The sequence below is a fragment of the Eurytemora carolleeae genome, unplaced genomic scaffold (assembly GCF_000591075.1).
Source record: "Eurytemora carolleeae unplaced genomic scaffold, Eaff_2.0 scaffold1448, whole genome shotgun sequence".
In the NCBI taxonomy this organism is placed as follows: Eukaryota; Metazoa; Arthropoda; class Copepoda; order Calanoida; family Temoridae; genus Eurytemora; species Eurytemora carolleeae.
The window spans coordinates 11,943-34,137 of record NW_019397333.1 but is presented as its reverse complement, the minus strand read 5'-3'; the positions used below and the strand labels follow the sequence as shown (position 1 = coordinate 34,137).

The 22,195-nt window shown below is 31.6% G+C and overlaps 1 protein-coding gene across 2 annotated transcripts; it reads right to left on the bottom strand.

The window, feature by feature from the left end:
- Nucleotides 1-212: 212 nt before the first annotated feature.
- On the bottom strand, nt 213-21,255 carry LOC111713570 (polyamine oxidase). Of its 2 annotated transcripts, XM_023488449.1 has the most exons (23): nt 21,169-21,255; nt 19,676-19,716; nt 18,613-18,662; nt 15,588-15,644; nt 14,789-14,847; nt 14,201-14,226; nt 12,922-12,980; nt 12,370-12,438; nt 11,188-11,309; nt 8,756-8,855; nt 7,902-8,051; nt 7,379-7,423; nt 7,038-7,091; nt 5,882-5,950; nt 5,325-5,374; nt 5,126-5,183; nt 4,696-4,754; nt 3,716-3,818; nt 3,127-3,199; nt 2,832-2,901; nt 2,309-2,409; nt 1,015-1,074; nt 213-318 (listed from the first exon to the last, which is right to left on the bottom strand). In XM_023488449.1, exons 1-23 carry the CDS (start codon nt 21,249-21,251, stop codon nt 257-259), a joined length of 1,620 nt encoding a protein of 539 aa, XP_023344217.1. In that variant the 5' UTR covers nt 21,252-21,255; the 3' UTR covers nt 213-256. The 2 variants fall into 2 exon arrangements, with proteins under 2 accessions (XP_023344217.1, XP_023344218.1); XM_023488450.1 differs by lacking the exon at nt 1,015-1,074 and having other exon boundaries at nt 242-318.
- Between the last annotated feature and the right edge of the window lie 940 nt (nt 21,256-22,195).

The following is a 22,195-nucleotide window of genomic DNA, read 5'->3' as shown; positions in this document are numbered from 1 at the left end:
ATTTCTATGTTTAAAAATATTGTCTGTAACTCTATCCCCCGGCCCTTTCATAGTGTTTTGAATAGACTGAATTGATTGAATTCACAAGAGAGATTCAATTTTTCAACAAATCTTAAAAACTTAAAAAAATTATCAAGAACATGCAGGTTTGGTCGATAATCAAGATACTATGAGAAGAATTATAACAACTGTACTAACCTTGTCATGTAAAGATTATATTTTTTAAGTCACAAAAAGAGAAAAAATAAAATGTTGTCTAAAAATACCTTTGTACAGCTCCGTGAAGATAGCCTGGGAAATCCTCGCTACATGCTTCACCTGATGAAAAAAGAAGAAGTAGTTGAACTACGCGGACCAATTAAACTTCACCTCTAGTTTGCTCTGGTTTTAGCTAAAGAGAGAAGGTTTAACCCTATTAAGACATCTCCTTTTCCCAAAATAGGTGGGAGTATCAGGGAGGTAGGGGTACAGCGATATTTAGTTAACACCAACCTCTTATTCAAGGCAAATAAGGCCCGGGAGCTCAAACATTTGTTTGAGAGAGAGAAGAGAAGAGTTTTAGTATTGTTGCATTGAAGTTCTAAAACTTGTTATTTCCGTGAAAACTCTTAAAATGCGTATTTTATACAAGCATGAGAGACCAAAACTTCGGCAGGCAGCGCGGCGCCCCTACATCTTTCAGGATCCATTCAAGGATTTAGGTATATGAACGGGAAAATCAATTTAACATTGAAATCATTATAAATCAGTTCTATTGAAACTATTTTATGTTTGTAAATTAGAATATCAGAATGTATTCATTTCGTACATCTTCATCATGAAACACAAGGCAAATGCATTTTAAGAGGAATATTTTGACAAAACCAGTCACCCCCCCCCCCCTAAAATACCCCACCGTTGGGTCTCCCAGGGACCCGATTTCAGACTTACCTGAGGGTCATAAATAGGGTTAATTAGGAAGGGACTTAATAGTTTTACCCTTTTTAATAGAAACAAAAATGCAAGTTATGATACCTGCAAAATATAATCTTCCAACTGGAGCGGCTAAGTTTTTAAAGGTATTTTTTGTCACCCCTAAGGAACAGATTGAAATTAAAATAATTTTTTAATTTTTTGACAAAAAATAAAATCTAAGATTTTCTTGACAATTAAAAGACAACTAGAAAACGTCTTTAATTCTCTGGGCCATTTTGTTGTCAACCTAGTTAAAGAAATATGATTCATGGAAAGCAATACAAATTAATCCAAGTCTAAATTAAGACTTGAATCAAAGACAATTTGTATGGTGCTAATTTAACTAAATTCAGTTTTCTTAAACAATAATTGTAACTAAAACCGCCTTCCCCCCCCCCATTTCTTGTCACAACAAAATCTATTGAACAAATTATTGCTTTTAAAGACTCCAATATAGCTAGGTTTTTAGTAGTATGGATTTGTCATCGAAATTTTAGTTAACCCTATTCCTGCTGGGGGGGGGGGGTCAATTTGACCCCCCAGTAGTTTTTTTAAACATAACTCAAAAAGTATAGGTCTGAGGCTGTTGAAACTTTTCCTACATACACAAAGCCCTCCCTTTAGGCCTAAAACCGGGCTTTAATACTAACTGCCTGACTCCTCAGGCACACTGCCTAAATGGCTGCTTTTTACTGTAACAAACTAAATCTTCGTTTTGACCCCCTTCCACTTGTCAGATTTTGATAAAATTTAGCTTTTTGGAAAACCTTTGACATAAGGAAACGAATTGCACAAGTTTTGCGAAAAAAAATTGCAAATGTTTTGCAAACAACCTGTCAAAGGAAATTTGATTTTTTAGTTTTTCTTGATTAAAAATCAGGTTATTTAAAAGTTTGCATATTTGAAATGGCATGGTCAAGGGCTTTTCAAATATGTATAATTTTTCATTTTTTGGACAATTTTTTTTTTTGCAAACAGTTTTACTAATATAACTGGATTTTGCGATTAAAAAATCAATCTTTGCAAATTTGAATTTTTTTGCAGATTATAAAAGTAGAGCTCAAGAGCTTTCCAATGATGTATCATTTGTCATATTTGGACATTAAACATGGGATTTAGAGGGGGGTCAAATTGACCCCCTCCCCCCAGCATATCCTGGTTTTCAAGTACCCCAGCAGAGGTAGGGTTAACCTTAAAGTTTGTTTTATGATTGATTTTTTCCCCGTATCGCATTAATTAAAATCTCAAGCACTGCTTTTTTAAAACAAATATTGATGAAAAATAATTTGACAAACATTTGGAGAAAAATATTTTTTGATGACAAAAAAATATCCCCTCCGGTGTCTGAACTAACCTATTGGCCAGTTTGAATATGATCCGAAGAAAAGAGGATTATGGTTCCAGTCTGGGATCAAAATATCCTCAGGTTCTACAGCTTTATCTCCGTACATATTCCTGCAAAAATCAAAGAAAAGCTAAATATGAGATTTCACATAATGTACAGGGTAATGAAAGGACGAGACTTCAGATTTTCAAAGGCATTTGTATCTCATCAATTTTTGTGCAAAAGCTGGCAATCTTCAGATCACTGTGTACAGTCTTATACCTTGTGCTTGCTTTGTTCCTACAACTCTATAATTGCTTCATTCTTTCACAAAGCGAAAAGTAAGACGGAGTCAAAATTTTATCCTAAACTCTTTTCTTTTGAGTGAAACATTGAAATAGTCTTTTTGGAATACCAAGTGCATGTTATTGAATAATACTTCTAAGCAGTAACATGACTTTAAAACACTAGTGCTTTAAACTGCATAAGATTTAAAATTATTGCAGTCCTACAGCGTATTGTATTTACAAAAAAAGAGGTATCATAAATTTACCTCAGGACAGCAAAAAGTTCATGTTTGATTTGATTTTTGGTAAGATGTTGAACTCTTTCCCAGTTATTTCCTAATCAAACAATTGTTATGTATTTCAAGCATAAATAACCCCAGGACAAGTTCAGGGAAGCTCAGAATTACAAAATACAAATTACAAAAAAAAATTGTAAATCGGAAAAAAAATTTACTTGTCATAACTATGATATATATATTTGAATATCATAACGTCAGATTATTACTGAATACCACTACATTAAATATTAGTAACTCCTCTGTTTACCTAAATCATATTTACCTAGAACTGTGACTAGAAGAAGGTTGGTTCCTGTCGGGAAATATTTACCCCTCGATTCAAGGTTTTGCCAGATCTGTAAAAATCAAATATTTATTTTGGCATGCAATGTCAGATAAAATTGAATAGAACTAGGGTTTGGTATTGGGGCCCACAAATCCTTCCATGTGGGACCATATTTGTTGGCAGTCACAAACAAATGATGGCATCAAAATCCACAACTTAAGGCCTAAACCATGGTTAAATTAAATGGTTAGAAATAGGTGATAAGGTTTTCTAATTTATGATTAAGAGTTATCCAAAACTTTGAAACAGTAATAACAAGATATACTCTGGAATAGGAAGTAAACTTTTAGACTCAACTTATGACTTTAAAAATAGTCTAATGAACATGAGGCCCAGTAAATTTGCAGTGCAAACAGACCCAGACAACAAATGCGCTCTGGTATTGCTTTAATGTTGTCTTCATATTTTACAGTTTTCTGGTAATCACTGTATGAATAGCAACAAAACTTTTTGGTAGTTTGGTGCTTAGTACTAACGATGAACGAAAAAAACATTTTCAAAAGTAAATAATTGATAAAAATTGAACCTGGTAATTTCCCCGTTGAGTTGGGTCGACATACATGATATAGTGGTTATCATCCCAGAAAGCTGTAATGTTTGAGGGAAACTTGACAAATATCTTGATATACCTGAGACAGAGTTTAAATGAATTTGATCTGCATCATTACCAAAACTACTGGTTCAAATTTGAATCACCGATTAACCCTATCCCCGCTGGGGTACTTGAAAACCAGGACACGCTGGGGGGGGGGTCAATATAGGGTTAAGGATTTGAATTGGTGATTAAAATTTAAACTTACGGTGGTAGCTTAAATGCATTAAATTGGGTCTCTGGTAGGGTACAAGTATAACTAAAGTTTACCCTGTGAAAATCTAATGACTTTTAACTGAAAGACATTGCTCACTTATTTAAAAAATGATAAAGAACAATACTAAGGACTTTTGCTGTACTTCCTGAGTTTAAAATTTTTTTTTTTAGAGCGGCAAACGAGGTCATTTTGTCATTATGTTAAATATGAGATTCCCATGCTGATATTGCAAACAATTGGAAGTATGATGTCAAGTTATAGAACGAATTTCCTACAGCAGAATGTGTACTGCAAGGGAGTGTTTATGTTTTTGTATATCAAAATTTATCTGTAACATTGATACATTGATATTTACATCTTTTAACATTCCAAATCCAGTTTACATTTCTGAAGTGTAGTTTACATACACAAAAAACTTGCCAAAGTTCACAATGGCACAAAACGTGTATTTTTAACTAATAGCAAAGATGTTAGGTAGTTTCCCAAAGGATTTTTCCCAAGAGCAACTTCATCAGGGACAATTTTGAACTTTCCAACTGTAAAATTTCCCAGCCAGGAACTTCCCAAACCTGTCCTAGCTGCAGCACTCAGTCCCCAGCCTGTTCTAGTCGCAACCCTTGGCCCCGGCCATTTGGAAAGTTGCCACTTGGGAAATTGTCATTTGTAAAAATGTTGTTTGGGATACCATAGAAAATACCTGACCATCTGGTACATATACATTATCTCTTCTTTCCAGATTGGCAGTTTAGGTTCAAACTAAAATATTAAAAGATTAAAAGATTAGAAGATAAGCAGATAAGAAAACTAGAAGATTAGAAAATTAGAAAATTATAAGATTAGAAGATTAGAAGATTAGAAGATTAGAAAACTAGAAGATTAGAAAATTAGAAAATTAGAAATTTAGTAGATTAGAAGATTAGAAGATTAGAAGATTAGAAGATTAGAAGATGAGAAGATTGGAAGATAAGAAAATGGAAGAAAAGCAGATTATTATATTAGAAGATTAGAAAATTAGAAGATTTTAAGATTAGAAGATTTTAAGATTACAAAATTACAAGATTAGATGATTAGAAGATTAGAAGATATGAAGATTAGAAGATTTGAAGATTAGAATATTAGAATAATACCTTTACAAAGTTTGATGCTAAAACTCCGATACTAAATGTTACAATTACATAATCAGCTCTAAACAACGAATTATATTTTTGAGAAAAAAAAATAATTTTAGAATAAAATTGTTTAGGATTATGATGGAAAGAAACTGATAACTATACTAAAAGTTTTTTTTCTAATTCTTAAAATTTTCCCCCGAGATTTTCTCTTTACCTGTAAATATTTATTGATCCATCCTTTTTGTTCTTTGTTTTAACACGTATCTAAATAATCACACACACAATGGTTGAATTTTTTCCTGTTAAAGGAGGAGACATATTTTCAAATTTAATTTAGAAAGGCTAAGGGGGGGGGGGAGAGATTTTTTTGCTCCACTTTACCCGTTAGTTCACATTGAAACTTCTTGAAAAATAGGCAATTTAAAAAAAATCTTTTTCTGTCTTTCTTATGAATTAAGTATTGAATTACAATAAAAAGTTTAGTCAATTTTTCAAAAAAAATTATCAAAACATGTATTGCAAATTGTATCGTTCAATATATTTAGTCAAAACTGACATATTTATAATTTTACTTTTTTTTTAACATGTTTTAAACCTTCCCGCGATGATTAAAGTTAGAGGACAATTAATGAGCGGGGCCAGAAAAATTCGGCTTGGAATATGTTTTACACTTCAGTCTATACCGATTAAACAAAACATGTCTACAGGGGGGGGGAGGGTTCAAATAGATTTGTATGATTTTTTTCATAAAAAAAGTAAAAGTATGCAAACCTTTTTTTCCCCGGGTTCGTTATAGTGAATTTCTCGAACATAATCATTTAAGAAAAAGTTCACATTTTCCTTGATAAAAGAAATTATAGTATATATATATATATCCTTAGATTATATAAAATATTATCTAAGCCCTATCAACTGCAAAATCAAAATCTGATGATTAGAGCCATACTGATGAGTCCTAATAGGACGAAACACTGTGTCTATGGATATATATATATATATATATACATATATATATATAAGTTATACACAAAATACAATTTTTAGTTAAAAGAGCCTATGCGTCCAAATACAATCATTGTCAGTATAACTTTTTTGAGTACTTTTTTATGACAAATCTGCTACAGATTTGATCAAAAGATTTTTTTAAACGAAATAAACTGCAAACAGCCTTCAATATAAAATACAATGTATGGAAGACGACATTTAAAACAATTTACCAATTGTTATGTTTCGTGGGACACCCTGCATATGAGTCGTCAGCTTTATTAACAGGACTTTAATATTAAATACAGTGTATGGAAGAAGACATTCAAAACCATCTTCCAACTGTCATGTTTCGTGGGACACCCTGTAGCAGAATAATAGAGATTATATTTAATGTCGTCTTGCACTTGAGTCAAAATACAAAATATTATTTATTTATAGATTTATCAAATCATGCATTACACAAAGATCAAGTTTTGTATGGAAAAAAACATTATTATACCAGGGCTAAAATCGGTTATGCTTGACTAGTGAGTTGTATAAGATATCCAAGGAATTAACTGAATTCTTTGGATGCCAAGATATATTAACCTTCAAATCCTGGACTTTCTCCTTTCCTTCAAATTCAGGTCTTTTTTCCTTACCTTTAATTCCAGGTCAATTTCCCCTTACCTTTAATTCCAGGTCCTTTTCCCCTTTACCTTTAATTCCAAATCCTTTTACTCTTACCTTCAATTCCAGGTCCTTTTCCCCTTACCTTCCAATTGAGGTTTTTCCCTAACATAAAAATACAGGTCTTTTCCCCTTACCTTCAAGTTCAGGTTTTTTCCCTTTACCTTTAATTCCAGGTTTTCCTCTCACATTCAAATTTCGGACTTTTCCCTTTTCCTTTAAATTGAGGTTTTTTCCCCCTTACCTTTAAACAAAGGACTTTTCCCCTTACCTTCAAATCCAGATCCTTTTCCACCATATTATGGATAATTTGACTGTAACCTCTCTTTAACATGGTTTAAAAACGGGAAGTAAAATGTATAATTCAAATTAAAAATTTTTATTTTTTTTTTATAAAATTTTGAAAAATCTATGGATTAATATTAATATAAGAATAAAATTCGCCACAAAATATTATTTTCTAATCTTTAAAACCTGAAAAATATCGAAGGTCTGCATAAATGGCTTCAACTAATGAAGATTTCCCCAAAAATGTTTTCAAATAATCTTCAAATCCGTAATATTTTTACTGATTTTAAATTCATTTTATTCAAAAAGGTTTTTAAATCATTCCTTGTCAGATACAAACTGGTCCAGTCTCTTGTGTTCTTTCAGCACCTAAGAAGTTTACATGAGAGAATAATTTAAAAAGATGTTGACTCATTTTTAAGAACTTCCAAACAACTCACCAATTATGACTAAGACAAATTTTAAAATGATATGGTGATTTTAATTGATAGAAACTTTTGACATTTCTCTATTTAATCCCTATTTTGATCGGAGAGGGGGTGTTTTCCACCCCCCCCCCTCCCCGTTGTGGTTTACACTAGAACGCCCAAATCCTTCTTCTCCTTCTCAACTATATAGTCGTGAATAAATTTTGCAATAAATATTTTTGTTGATGCATAGGTTAGATGTGAAGGACGGTCAAACTGCTGGTTGGTGTTTAAAAAAAATCTGAACAACCGATAACTTTAGAAATCTAAAACATTTATTTCTTCTAAATAGATCTTCAATAAGGGAACTAATAATTGAAAACATCGAAGAAAAAAATCTTGCGTAAAATTTATTTTAGTTTGTTGTGATCATGATTTACTTGATAATTGCTCCTGAGTCCTGTTTCCTCAGGTTCCTCTCCGAACTCGAAATCAAAGCTAAAGAACTCCACTGCTCTCTCTACTGGGGTTAAAGGTCTCCAGCTCGCCATGGATAATCCAACGCGGAAATTCACATCAGGTTCACCGTACTGGAAAAATTAGAAAAATTAGCAGGGATGTTTATAGCTGGAAAAATTGGAACAATGAATCATGTATCATTTAAACTTTTGACTGATCAAGGATGTCAGATATATCCTTATTAACTCTATAATGAGAGGGAGGGGGGGTGTTCCCCCTCTTGTGGTTTATTCTGAATAACTTAAAAATGGCTTACATTAGAACGTTAAAACTTCTTCATTATTTCAACAATAAAAATTGTTATTAATTAAGCTGCAAGGCTAAGACTTAAATATTTGGAAAGGCGTTGAAAAATGGATATACAAACATGTGTCATATGTTAATATTTGTGAAAATTAAAGACCCTCAAGACCGTTAATGATAGAAGTAAAATTTGTTTTAATGAGCAGGCCTTGCAAGTTGGACTATGGAAATAGATCACACTTCCCTATCTAAACTCTAAGAGCAAAATCTTAGGAGGGGGTGGCACACCCCCACCCCAGGCCATCTATATTAGACAAAAATAGCCCAATCAGGATAGGGTTAATCTACTGAAACGCTATTTGTTTGGAAAAATTAAACAATGAACATACTTTCATGTTTGTTTATTAGTTTGAAATTGGTTATTGCATTGCCACCCAATTTTCACAAAATATTAATAAATAAAATGTAAAAGATCGCTTTTAAAAACTTTCCCTGTAAAAAAAAAGAATTTCAAAATAGTTTTTATTTTCACCTGTTCCTTCCTCTCCCCTATAGTTCTAACATGTTCCAGTGCTTCTTCATAGCGTTCAAATCCTTCATTAGCCTCAGCAGTCACATTCTTCCCCTCATACCTACAGAAAGGGTTGGATCATTTTCACTTTTTAAAAAAAAACGAGAGTTTTTTTTTTAAAAACGACAAAGAAAAAAACGAAAACGAAATGGTCGTTTTTAAAATCGATCGTTTTTGAAAAAGTTCGGCGTTTCGTTAACGAAAATAGGTCGACTTTAATTTTTGACGATCGTTAATACATTTTTTTTGGTAGGAAAATCCTTAGATCAGAAACCCCTTGGGTCAAAAAACGTTTAAGATAACATCCTTATGCTTATCTTCCTGAAAAAAAATTGAAATGAATTGTCAAAAACCTGAAATTCATCAGCGAAATTTTTTTAAACCGATCTTTTAAAAAAAACGATCATCTTTCGTTTCTTATAAGTTCAAAACGAATGTTTTTTTTTTTAAAAGTAACTATCACTTTTAGAAAAAAAAACATTATAACGAATTACTGAACATATAAACTATTAACAACCCTACCTACAGAACATGTAAACTATTAACAACCCTACCTACAGAACATATAAACTATTAACAACCCTCTCTACAGAATATATAAACTATTTACAACCCTCCCTACAGAACATATAAACTATATAACAACACTACCATCAGAACATGTAAACTATTAACAACCCTCTCTACAGAGCATGTAAACTATTAACAACTTTACCTACAGAACATGTAAACTATTAACAACTCTACCTACAGAACGTATAAACGATTAACAACCCTCCCTACAGAACAAATACACGATTAACAACCCTCCCTACAGAACATATAAACGATTAACAACCCTACCTACAGAATATATAAACTATTAACAACCCTACCATCAGAACATGTGAACTGTTAACAACCCTGTAACAGAACATATAAACTATTAACAACCCCACCTACAGAACATATAAACGATTAACAACCCTACCTACAGAACATAAAAACTATTAACAACCCTACCTACAGAACATATAAACTATTAACAACCCTACCTACAGAGCATGTAAACTATTAACAACCCTACCTACAGAACATATAAACGATTAACAACCCCCCCTACAGAAGATATAAACGATTAACAACCCTACCTACAGAACATGTACACTATTAACAACCCTACTTACAGAACATGTGAACTATTAACAACCCTGTAACAGAACATATAAACTATATAACAACCCTCTCTACAGAACATATAAACTATATAACAACCCTCTCTACAGAACATATAAACTATTAACAACCCTGCCTACAGAACATATAAACTATTAACAACCCTACACAGAACATATAAACTATTAACAACCCTACCTACAGAACATATAAACGATTAACAACCCCCCCTACAGAACATATAAACGATTAACAACCCTACCTACAGTTACAGAACTTAAAAACGATTAACAACCCTCTCTACAGAACATATAAAACATTCTCCATGAAACCATAGTTTCAAACGAGCATCTAATCAGTTATCTGCATTTTTAGGCAAGTCATTTAGGGTTTTAAAAAAAACTTTACAAAGATATCGGGTCCTCGCCACAAACTCAGGTTTTCCAATCCTGTTAACCTGTCGGCTTAAACATTTGATATGTCAAACTTAGATTATTTTTATTCTAACAGAATTAATAGTAATAAATATCAAGGTCTACAATATTATGTTGCAAAGATATATGGATTAGAAAATCAGACTCAATTTCTTTCTTTGTTCTACTGGGCGTCCCAAAAAACAAGGGAACTTGTAGCAAAAGCATAACCAATTTTAAAGATAATTTGTAGTCTAGATAAATGAATTAAAAGTTTTAAACCCAGAAAAGTGAATTTGTTTTTAGGTCATCATCAATATCTCATTTGGCATAAGTTTAACAACACCGATTGAAGTTTGAGAAGAATTGATTCGTAGTAGAGGGAAGAGCATTATAGCGTTTCAAACTTTTAAATCTGTAAAATCAAATAATATAAGTGTAAAATAAAAAAGGTGTACACCATCAAGTTCCTATGAATATGATTTGAATTTGAGTTTGTGACAAAGACTCAATTCCTTAGTTGATTTACTTATAAGATAAGACATTTGATCTATCTGTAGTAAAATACAATGGAATAGGAAGACGACATTATAGAAATACGTATAAGTGTATTTGATGTTGTTACAATACGAGACACTTCTTAAAACACCAATTTAATTAAATGGGTCTGTTTACACTGCACAATTACCGTGTTTCATGCGTATTAGACTTTGAAAGTTATATCTTGATTCTAAAAGTCCAGAGTTTTCTAGTTATCACTGTAGATAATTATCTATTTTGTCATAAAAATCTCATAAATGTTTAATGTTTTTTGTAAAGTTTTACCTAAATATATAATCATCGTATGGATCCTGGATCATGTTGAGACCACCAGATTTACACATCTCCTCTACAGAATTTGTATCATTTTCACCCATTTGGGAGAAATGAACCCAGTTAGCTCCAACCTATAATTTAAAGGAATTGAGTTCCTATATCTTTGCAACCCAATGTCGATAACCTTAGATATTTCAAACTATTAATTATGTTGGATCAAATAATTTAAGTTTTGTATGCAAATAGAAATTACAAAATTTGGTTATATATATATTTATAAAATTTGGTATATATATATTTATAAAATTTGGTATATATACATATCAAAAACTTAATTCCTTTATAGATTGGCCCATTTTACACAGGTTATATTTAGGACATATCAAATCATTTTCAAACTATGGATTTCGGGGATACAATATTGGAAATATGCTATTTTGTCATTTCAGACACATTTTACAGATATACAGGGGCAGGCAAATTTATCAATAAAATGAAGACGGCTTTTTATTTAAGTTTTAATTGTTAACAAGTTTTTTTTGAATTGAAAGTTTACAAGTAATCAAAAAGAATTTTTTAATTGACAGCTTCATATAAATCAAAATGAAATCTAATGTCGTCTTCATTGTATTAATATAATCGCCTACCACTGTATATCAGTTGGGTACAAGCTGGCTAATGAACACTTGCCTTAGCATGTTCATAACTTTACAAATGTTCAATTTGTTTACTGAACAGTAAAAGTTTGAATGTACAGTTGTACACCTCCAATATTACTATTTCCTCAACATGAGCACATTTTCCTCTACATGAGCACATTTTCCTCTAAATTGTACTTGCAGCACATCGCACATTGCACATTGCACACTGCACTGTTCCAAACTGTATGACTGCCACATTTTGTACAATTCCAAACAGTACATTTACCTCTACATGTGCACCTCCAAACTGTACATTTACCTCTACATTTACACCTCCAAACTGTACATTTACCTTTACATGTACACCTCCAAACTATACTTTTACCTCTACATGTACACCTCCAAACTGTACATTTACCTCTACATGTACACCTCTAAACTGTACATTTACCTCTACATGTACACCTCCAAACTGTACATTTACCTCTACATGTACACCTCCAAATTGTACATTTACCTCTACATGTACACCTCCAAACTGTACATTTACCTCTACATGTACACCTCCAAACTGTACATCTTTGACCCTCCCTCCAATTCTATTTGATCCCTCAACAAGCTAAAAAAATGTAAAAATATTTAGTTTGATAATAAAGTGTATTTCTTTAAATAATGGGATAATTTGTGTAGTAGGATAACGTCAAGAAATGAAAATGTAAATAAATCAAATGCATCTGTTAAGTCCAACATAAATCTTTATTTGCAAAGAATATGTTTTTTTTCCGATCATAAAGAAAATTATTAATATGGATCTATCATGAAACGAATTTCGATATTTAATCACATATTTAATCACATATTTAATCACATATTTAATCACATATTTAATCACATATTTAATTGTTCTTTTTTCTGATATTTTTTAGTTTTTCCAGATAGGCCATATAATGGTTTTTAAAAAAATTCATGGGTCAGAGTTCATATAATAGTCAAAAATGTAGAATATTGTATAAAAGTCCATCATAAAGTTATTATTATAAAGGCTATCGTTGATAGTACTTCGTAAACATTTATTATGCTAAAATATATGAGCTAAAATTACCATAACATCATTTATTCCAAGTTTTCTTAGAGTTCTAGCCGCAGTTACCCCCGCCATACCTTTATAGCTAGTGTAAATGTAGAAAAGTTATAGTTGCCGATGAAATTGAGATTTGCCCCAAAACTGTTTTTTTATCCCCATATCTCTTAATCCAATTGCGTAAACCTTAGATATTTAAAATTATAAATTCTTTTGGATCAAATAATCTAAGTTTGAAATATTATCATACGGTTGCAAAGATATAGGAATTAGAAAATCTTAGTTTAGGGAAAAGCAAAGACTCAATTCCTGTGTTCATATAAACATTGATGTATGTACAGTGATCAACCAGAAAACTCTGGAATAGGAAGACGACTTTTAAGATCCAGCTATAACTTAAAAAAACCAACGAGCATGAAACACATCAATTGTGCAGTGTAAAAAGACCCATTTTAATAAATTAGTGGTTTAACAAGTGTCTATTAAAATTATGCTTTGAAACACTATCAAATACACTGAAGAATTTCTAAGATGTCGTCATCCTAATGTCGTTTTCTAGTTTTAACTGTATCATAACCCTGCAAAGGGTTAAAATAAAATTATACAGATAAAAGAGGAGGAAAAAGAACATACAGCGGTGATTTGTGAAGAAAAAAATATTATTTTTTGGGAAAACTTGTAAAGCTAAAAATTTCTGGAAGTGAAGTCTTGTTTTCCATTTTTCCCGTAGATAAATAAATAAGCATAGATAGATAGATTTACGCAAAACCACCAAGAATTGTACAGTCCGCGAACTCGTACTTCTAGGGGTCAAAGTGTACTTCAGTGATAAGCGGGGTTGTTTGGTGTTTTAATGGATTTCATAATAGAGTATAAAATAACTCCGGGAATGGAACTATTTGAACAACAGTATTTCACTGAGAATTATATCATATTGACGAGAACTGAAGAAGGACATGAGAAGGACTAAACTGACTTAAATTTCTCTCTACAGAACTCATGTACACCACAAGTACTCAATGACATAAGAACAGCCAATATTCACAAACGACCTAGGTAATCTATATAATAGGAATATCTTTAAAACATCTCTGTATATTTATATCTTTCAAGATGAAAAATATCGTCTTATGCGCAATCTATCTTTATCTATGATTTTTCCCTTACAGCTTTGAACAACGACAAGGGGGAGGGGGGTGGTCATCATAATCAATACCATTGATCGATAATAATATCCGTTTAAAATTTGGTTTCCCTTTTGCTTATTTTAGTAATTAAGTAGTTCTGTGTTAGTATTTACCTGCACCAAGAACTAGCACTTGACAACTGCAGTTTAGGTAAATAAAAACCAAATTTACGATCATATTGAAATATCAGAAAACTCTTTTTTTTTAAAGGGGACTCGTAATTTCAAGTCAACCTCCATGCAAAGAGGGCAAAGCCTCATTAAAAGCGTAATTCTTGAAATCTTTATTTGATCAATTCTGTGGAACATACAGTCGGTTTTCAAGGTTACTCTATGTTTAAACTCTAACAGTAAAAAAGCGCAAGTCACTTTTATACAGCCACAATTAAAAATAGCCAGTTTTTAAGTTATGAATGTTGATATATAATTTAAACTTAATCAGACTAAGCTTTTTGGGTACCGTTGTGAATCGGTCATGGGATCTTAGCATGCGGGACCACTTGAAATTTTGCTTACCGTCCCTTTGTAAGTTAAAAAACGTCTGCATATACTTTAAAAATGAAATACATGATAATTTCTTTACAAAAGTATTATTGCAATTACTGAAAAAAACTGACTAGTAAAAATCGTAATTTTACACCGATAAAAAAAATATTTAAAAACTTAAAATCTTTTTTTTATGGAATTTCGTTTTTAACACTCCTAACATCACGTCCTTGCTTATCTGGCAGGGTTTTTCTATTTCCAAATATTGAGTCCACCTGTATTCAAGAACTCTTAAGTCACTATATTTTGTTGGGATATTTTTTTTTTTACAAAAAAAATCGTTCTTAAAAATTTCTTTTGTTCACAAAACCCATCTCTACCCATCAAGAGTATTTAATGCTGGACACAATGCGAGAATTCTGGAGTTACACCTAACAACTAGATATTCAGAATGAAGCAAAAAATTTGACAAGCACACGGGCAGCAGTAGTACATTTGAATTTCCGAGCCGGGTCAACCGTTCCGTCCCAGTTTGTACTGTGTCGCCCGGTGCAACAAGGTTGACGCGGTCAGACTTTAGGTTGAATTTACTTTTACTAAAGGGTCAGAGGTGGGTGAGCAAGACAGTGTCAGTAAAGTTGATATACTGAAAGTAAAGTTGATAATAATTGTTTTTATTAAAACCGTTAAATGTGAATTAAGTTTGCCTGAAGTAATGATAAATAAAAGAACACGATACAGTCATAAATTTGAATATAATCTGATTTTGATTACATTGTTCTCTTTGAACAGTTTGTACATCTAACAACAAACAGATATATGGTTGTGCATATAAAAAATAAATCAAATGGTAAAAATATTTCAGTGTGTACAAAAACTATGACGTTAAAGGTAAAAAGGTAATCTTTAAACACAAGAACTTAAGATTTGTATCCAAGTTTGACATTGCATTTTAGTTTTATAGTTTTTTTGTAGTTTTTAATGAACCAAATCTTTAAATTTATTCATCTTTATCCTGAATTCTTTGCTTCTCTGCTTCAACTGTTTCTCTTATACCTTCATTCTGCCATTCCTTTCATTCATATACTTTTCATTCCTTTCATATATATATACTTTTCAAACCTTTCATATATATATACCGTTCATACCTTTTATATATATATGCCTTTCATTCCTTTCATTCATATACTTTTCATTCCTTTCATATATATATACTTTTCAAACCTTTCATATATATATACCGTTCATACCTTTTATATATATAAACATTTCATTTCTTTCATACATGTATCTTTCATCCCTTGAATATATATACATACCTTTCATTTCTATCATAAATATATACCTTTCATTCCCTTTCCTTTCATAGATATTTATTTCATTCTTTTCATCAAATTTCATTCCTTTAATACGTATACATTTCATTCCTTTAATACGTATACATTTCATTCCTTTAATACCTATACATTTCATTCCTTTAATACGTATACATTTAATTCCTTTCTTATTGTAGTATTCTCTTACTACTAAAAATGTGCAATAAATTGGCAAACTTAAATTAGCAAACTTTGATAAGATCACACTTCAAGTTATATACTTGTATAGGATCAATTATCTTTGCAACCTGATAACATTGCACATCGGGTTATTTCCATCACTCGGAACTAACCCTTATGTAATGACTTATCTTTGCAACCTGGCAACATTATACTTCGGGCTATCTCCATCACACGGAGTAAACCTTTATATAATTACTTGCTAGTGCAATAATTAACACCCAAAGTAATAAACATGCTTTCATTAATGTTGTAACATTTATTTACATATTCATAAATGCATACACACTATAATATGGAGATATTCCGATGACATAATGATCCGCCTTGATCCCTTTACATGTTAGGTTCAGTAGCTTGATCTTTAAGCACTTTCTCGGTTAGTTTACCAAGTCTTATGCGTGCCCCCCCTGAGAGACTGAGGGGGGCACCCATGGGGGAGGCTCTTTTAATATTACATCTGCTTCCATTTCCCTTCCTCAGGTCAGGCACAGTGGTGTACCTAGCCTGGGAGTTCCAAAAATACAAAATTAAAGGGAAACTACGTTTAGAAAGTAACACCTGACAATGACAAAGACTTAGGATTCGTCTAAATTCACTGTTAATACAAGGAAAGAAAAGTTTTAGCCTTCTAAAGAGAATACTTCATTACACAAGATGTACTATGACGGAGAGCAGACTTATCTTGCACGTATAGCTTTACACCCTATAAGGCTGTCTGAGCTCTCTACTGAAAAAAATCATTAAAATGTTTCTGCAAACAAATCCCAGAAAATTGTAGCTTAAAAGAGCTGGTGAATATGTAGATTGAGTAAATTCTATCTAAAAATTTCAGAAGAAATTTCGTTTATTAGTAAAAATATAATTTTTAATGATGCTGTGATTATTGATTTAGTTAGCTGTGATGGAGTTAAGTGATAAATTTATAAAGTCAAAAAGTTAGTTTTTCAAGCAAAGGACTAATTTTTAGACTCTAAGGTTAGTAACACCCAAAAATGTAGTCTTTTTGGTGTATTTTTATGGTGAACAAAACAAGTCCAGGTGGGAGGGGGGGGGGCAAAAAAAATTTTAAAAAGGTATTAATATTTTTTCAAAAAAGGGCTTTTTAAGGGGGGGGGGGCACAATTTGCCAAGGGGGGGGCCAAAAATTTTTTTTTGCGCGCTAACGCGCGCACATTGTGCCCCCCCCCTAAACAAAAACCCTCGTACGCCCCTGTCCGTCTATCAGTTCTCTATCTCTTTCATTCCAGGTTTGTTGGCTGATTCACTCATGCATGATCTGAAGCAGATCCGCCACCTGGTTGAACAACCTGTCACTGATCTCTTTTCTACTAGAGTCAGGATACAGCTTGTATTCATGCTTCCAAGCCCTTCCTGTGTCCCATACCTCAATACGGGGGACAACAGAGGACTGATGGGAGCCAGTGTCTCCAGGAGCAGGGGACAGGATGCTTCTCATCTCCTTATTGAGTTCCTCCAGACTACTGATGATGTCCCTGAGTATCTGTGGGACATCTTCCATATCCTCATCATCATTCCTGTCCTCTACAACATCCTCAGCTACGTCTTCATCCTCTGAGGCTGGAGCAGTAACAATAGGAGCATTCCCACTGACCAGAGGAGTAAGGTCTGCTGGATCAACTTCATCCTCATCCAGCTCAACATCTGCAAGGTAGGCGGGGTTGCGTACTATGACAAGAACTTGGTTCATCTTCTTCTATGTAGCTCGCCCAGTTAGGTTCCCTCTGTATGCTGTATGTTCGCTTTATGTTGTACAAGTCCCGGAACGATAGTGGCAGACGGACGTGTATATTTACGTGTCTACTCTTCTAAGGTTCGGGCTGTACTGATCCTCTGGCATCCGATTGTATTCAAGGGACTGTTCATTCTTATTAAGAACAATCTAGGATACAACATTATATAAATATAATCCTTTTATATATATACATTAAGGCGCAGAATCAAAGCATTAAAAAAATAGATCAAGTCTCACCTTTTGAAAAAACGTAAGAGGCAAGAATTATTTCCCCTTTCCAACTACTGCACAAATAACGCAATGATCAGTGTAGTTGATCAGTGTAGTTGATCAGTGTAGTTGATCAGTGTAGTTGATCAAGGAAAATACACACGTCACAATCTAGCGTACATTTTACTCCATCTGTCCTGACTAGGGAGTAAGGAATAGAAGGGAGATATAACTGACACTGCCAGCCCTACCATATGATTATACATGCATTTCAGACGGGTACTCCATGTGAATAAGAAATATTTGTCTGATGTACAATTACCGCATATACAATAACCTATTCTGAATATTTCTTATATAAATGGAGTACCCGTCTGCAAAGCATGTATAATCATGGGCGGACCGAGTCAGTTATATCTCCCTTATATTCATGGGTTGTTCTTTTTCTAGTTTTCAATTTTGTAACTTATTTTAAAACTATTTTTAAAAACATCAATTCCTGATGAAACTGTATATTCCTGATGTACAGCTTCAAATTCTAAAGATGGATTGCTCATCGAGGGTAGATCTTAAAATACAAAAATATATATATTTTGCATGTCATCTTTGTTTTGTTTAGCTTAATTTAATTTAGTTAAGTTTAGTATATTTTTTATGTCATCTTTGTTTAGTTTAGTTTAATTTAATTTAGTTAAGTTTAGTATGTTTTTTTATGTCATCTTCGTTTAGTTTAGTTATGTTTAGTTTAGTTTAGTTTAGTTTAGTGTAGTTTGGTTTATTTAAGTATCGTATATTTTAGTTCAGTTTATTTTAGTTTCGTTTATTCAAGTTTAGTTTAGTTTATTTTAATTTATTCAAGTTTAGTTTTTTTTGTTCGTTTATTTTAGTTTAATTTAGTTTAGTTTAGTTTAGTTTAGTTTAGTTTAGTTTGGTTTAGTTTATTTTTTATGTCATCTTTGTTTAGTTTAGTTTAGTTAAGTTTAGTATATTTTTTTATGTCATCTTTGTTTGGTTTAGTTTAGTTAGTTTAATTTAGTTTAGTTTAGTATATTTTTTATGTCATATTTGTTTAGTATAGTTTAGTTCAGTTTAGTTTAGTTAAGTTTAGTATATTTTTTTATGTCATCTTTGCTTAGTTTAGTTTAATTTATTTTAGTTTAGTTTAGTACATTTTTTATGTCATCTTTGTTTAGTTTAGTTTAGTTAAGTTTAGTATATTTTTTATTTAATCTTTTTTTAGTTTGTTTAGTTAAGTTTAGTATATTTTTTTATGTCATCTTTGTTTAGTTTAGTTTAATTTTGTTTAGTTTAGTTTAGTACAATTTTTATGTCATCTTTGTTTAGTTTAGTTTAGTAGAGTTTAATATATTTTTTATTAAATCTTTGTTTACTTTTGTTAAGTTTAGTATATTTTTTATGTCCTCTTTGTTTATTTTAGTTTAATTTAATTTAGTTTAGTTAAGTTTAGTATATTTTTTATGTCATCTTTGTTTAGTTTAGTTTAATTTAGTTTAGTTTAGTTTTTTTGTTTAGTTTAGTTTAGTTTATTTTAGTCTAGTTTTTAGTTTAAAAATAATTTACCTTTGAAATCTTTGTTTTGTTTCTTATCTAAAAATCCTTCACTGAAAGAATGGAAATAATGATTTATGAAAAAGATAATTTAGCTTGAATTCTCTTTTATCATTGTGTTTATAATGGGAATTAAATTATGCGGAAGTAATCTGTCTTGATATTTTTCTAATGTATTTCTCGTAAAGCATCTTTGGAACGTTAACTTTACTTATCTATAAGGACTGTGTAATTTCGATTGAGATATCCCTGTTTATATCTTTCAAATATTTCCCGGATTCATGTATATCTCGCGTACATATCATGTATATATCTAGAGTGTACACTCGCGTACAGTCTGAACTCAAATCAGCTGACGTTACTTTGCCATGTGAAAATACCGTATATTTACGTCCATGTAGTTTTTTTTTTACATAACTCAAAAAATATTTGGTCTGAGGCTGTTAACATTTTCTGACTTTTCCTGAAAACTCATAACCCTCCCTTTAGGTCAAAAACCAGGCACTACTAACCTAGGCACACTGCCTGAAAGACTACTTTTTCAATAACAAACTAAATTTTTTGTTAGATTTTGATAACTTTTAGCTTTTTGAAAGCCAATAATATGATAAGGAAGCAGAATGCACAAGATTGTATATTGTATAATTTTTTGAACCTTTGCAAACATGTTTACTATATAAATAGATTTTGCAAGAACATATGATTGCAATTTTTTTCTTAGACTATAATAGGTCCAATGTGATCGAAAGTCAGAGCTTGCTTTGACATTGACCAGGGGTAAAGGGTACTGTTGTAAAACTGATAACCAACTCTATAAATGCTCTATAAAATAACCCCTATAGTATATACCTTCAAAGGAAGAAATGTTTTAAATCTAAAAATGTCGAGTTGCAAATGAAATGAAATAAATATTGGAAGCAATATATCTATTTATACATGTACCCCCTGTGCACACAGCAAATTTCTCGTAAAGGATAGTGTTAAAAGATAATTTAATACATTCAATGTTGGAGATGCTATATCAATGGCCTACTAAAAATCTGAACAATCGCTCAAATCAATTTTTACGAGACCACATCGGAAATGAAGAAGCATTTAACATACTTTGAATTAATTCCGTTGTTCAAATTAGGTTATTATTGATCCATAATATAATCCTCATACGCAGAAAAGCCTAACATTATCCAATTTAACCAGAAAATAGTTACACTTTTACAAATAGAAGCTGTTCAAGTGAGTTATCGCCTTAATTAGATATTTCTGAGCAATGAAACAAATCTAATATATTTTAAAGAAGTTAATCTTAAATAACGTCTTGAAACTTTCAACACCATCTTTCATCAGTACACACACCTTGTACACATAACCCCAGGTAAGTTTCATCGATGCTCAGAATTACAAAAAATTGTTTCAAAAAGTTGTTTTGCAGATAGAGCAACAATTAAAAGCTAAAATTTAAGATGTAAATAAATTGTGTAGAAAGCTTTCTAGAAAAAATCACTTACTTGGTATTTGTTAATATATTTTTTCCTTGAACAAGAGATTGGAATATAATTATTAACCCTACAGAGCCAGTGACAGTCGGCATTTCTTTTTTGAAAATATTCATATAATAGCATTAAAAAAAAAATTACAGAAAAAGTTTAAACTTTTTTTTTGATTTAAATAAATTTTCTACCGCCGGTTCAAATTTAAATCCTTTTTTAATCTTAAATTTTGAATTGGAGGTTTAAATTTGAACCTGGTGTTTGTAGTTCAGCAACCTAGATCAAACTACTAAATAATTCGTTCCCAGACAGTTTCTCATTTAACCCTATTTACCCTGACGTCTGGTTTCATGCATGGTTCCCACCTCTATTTTTAATTGTGATACAAATCTATAACATTTGATACGTTTGAGTAAAGCCCATGGTCTCTACTTCAATAATTATTAAAAAAATGGTAAATTTTCCTAAATCAAAATATTGCACAAATTGCCACAAATTATACATTTTTAAAAAGATTTTGACCCAGTAAATTAAAATCCGCAGAAATCTTTTCAAAATTTCAAAAACCTAAAAGTATATATTTAAGAAAACTAAAAATGTGCGTCTGTGCAGAAGTGTGTTTAAAATTTCTTTGCAAAAATTGTGCAATCTGGTTGCTTTTGTTATAGGCTTCCCAAGGAGCAACAAAAAGTTTAAATCCAATGACTTGAAGTAGGTCTAAATATAGATTTAGTCTGGTATAGGTGAAATAAGGCATTTAGCAGTATGCCTGAGGACTCAGGCAGTAGGTATAAAAGCCCGGCTTTTAGCCTTAAATAATGGGCATGTTTTAATTAGAAAAGTCAGAAAACTTGAGCTTCCTAGCTCAAATACTTTTAGAGTTATCGCATAAAAACGAAGAGAGGGGGGTCAAATTGACCCCCCCCCTCAGGGTAAATAGGGTTAAGCAGAAAAATTAATATCTATTTGGATACATATATATTGTTCAGGACAATATCTACTGCTCCACTATTTTCTACAAAATAATCACTTTTAACTACTTCAA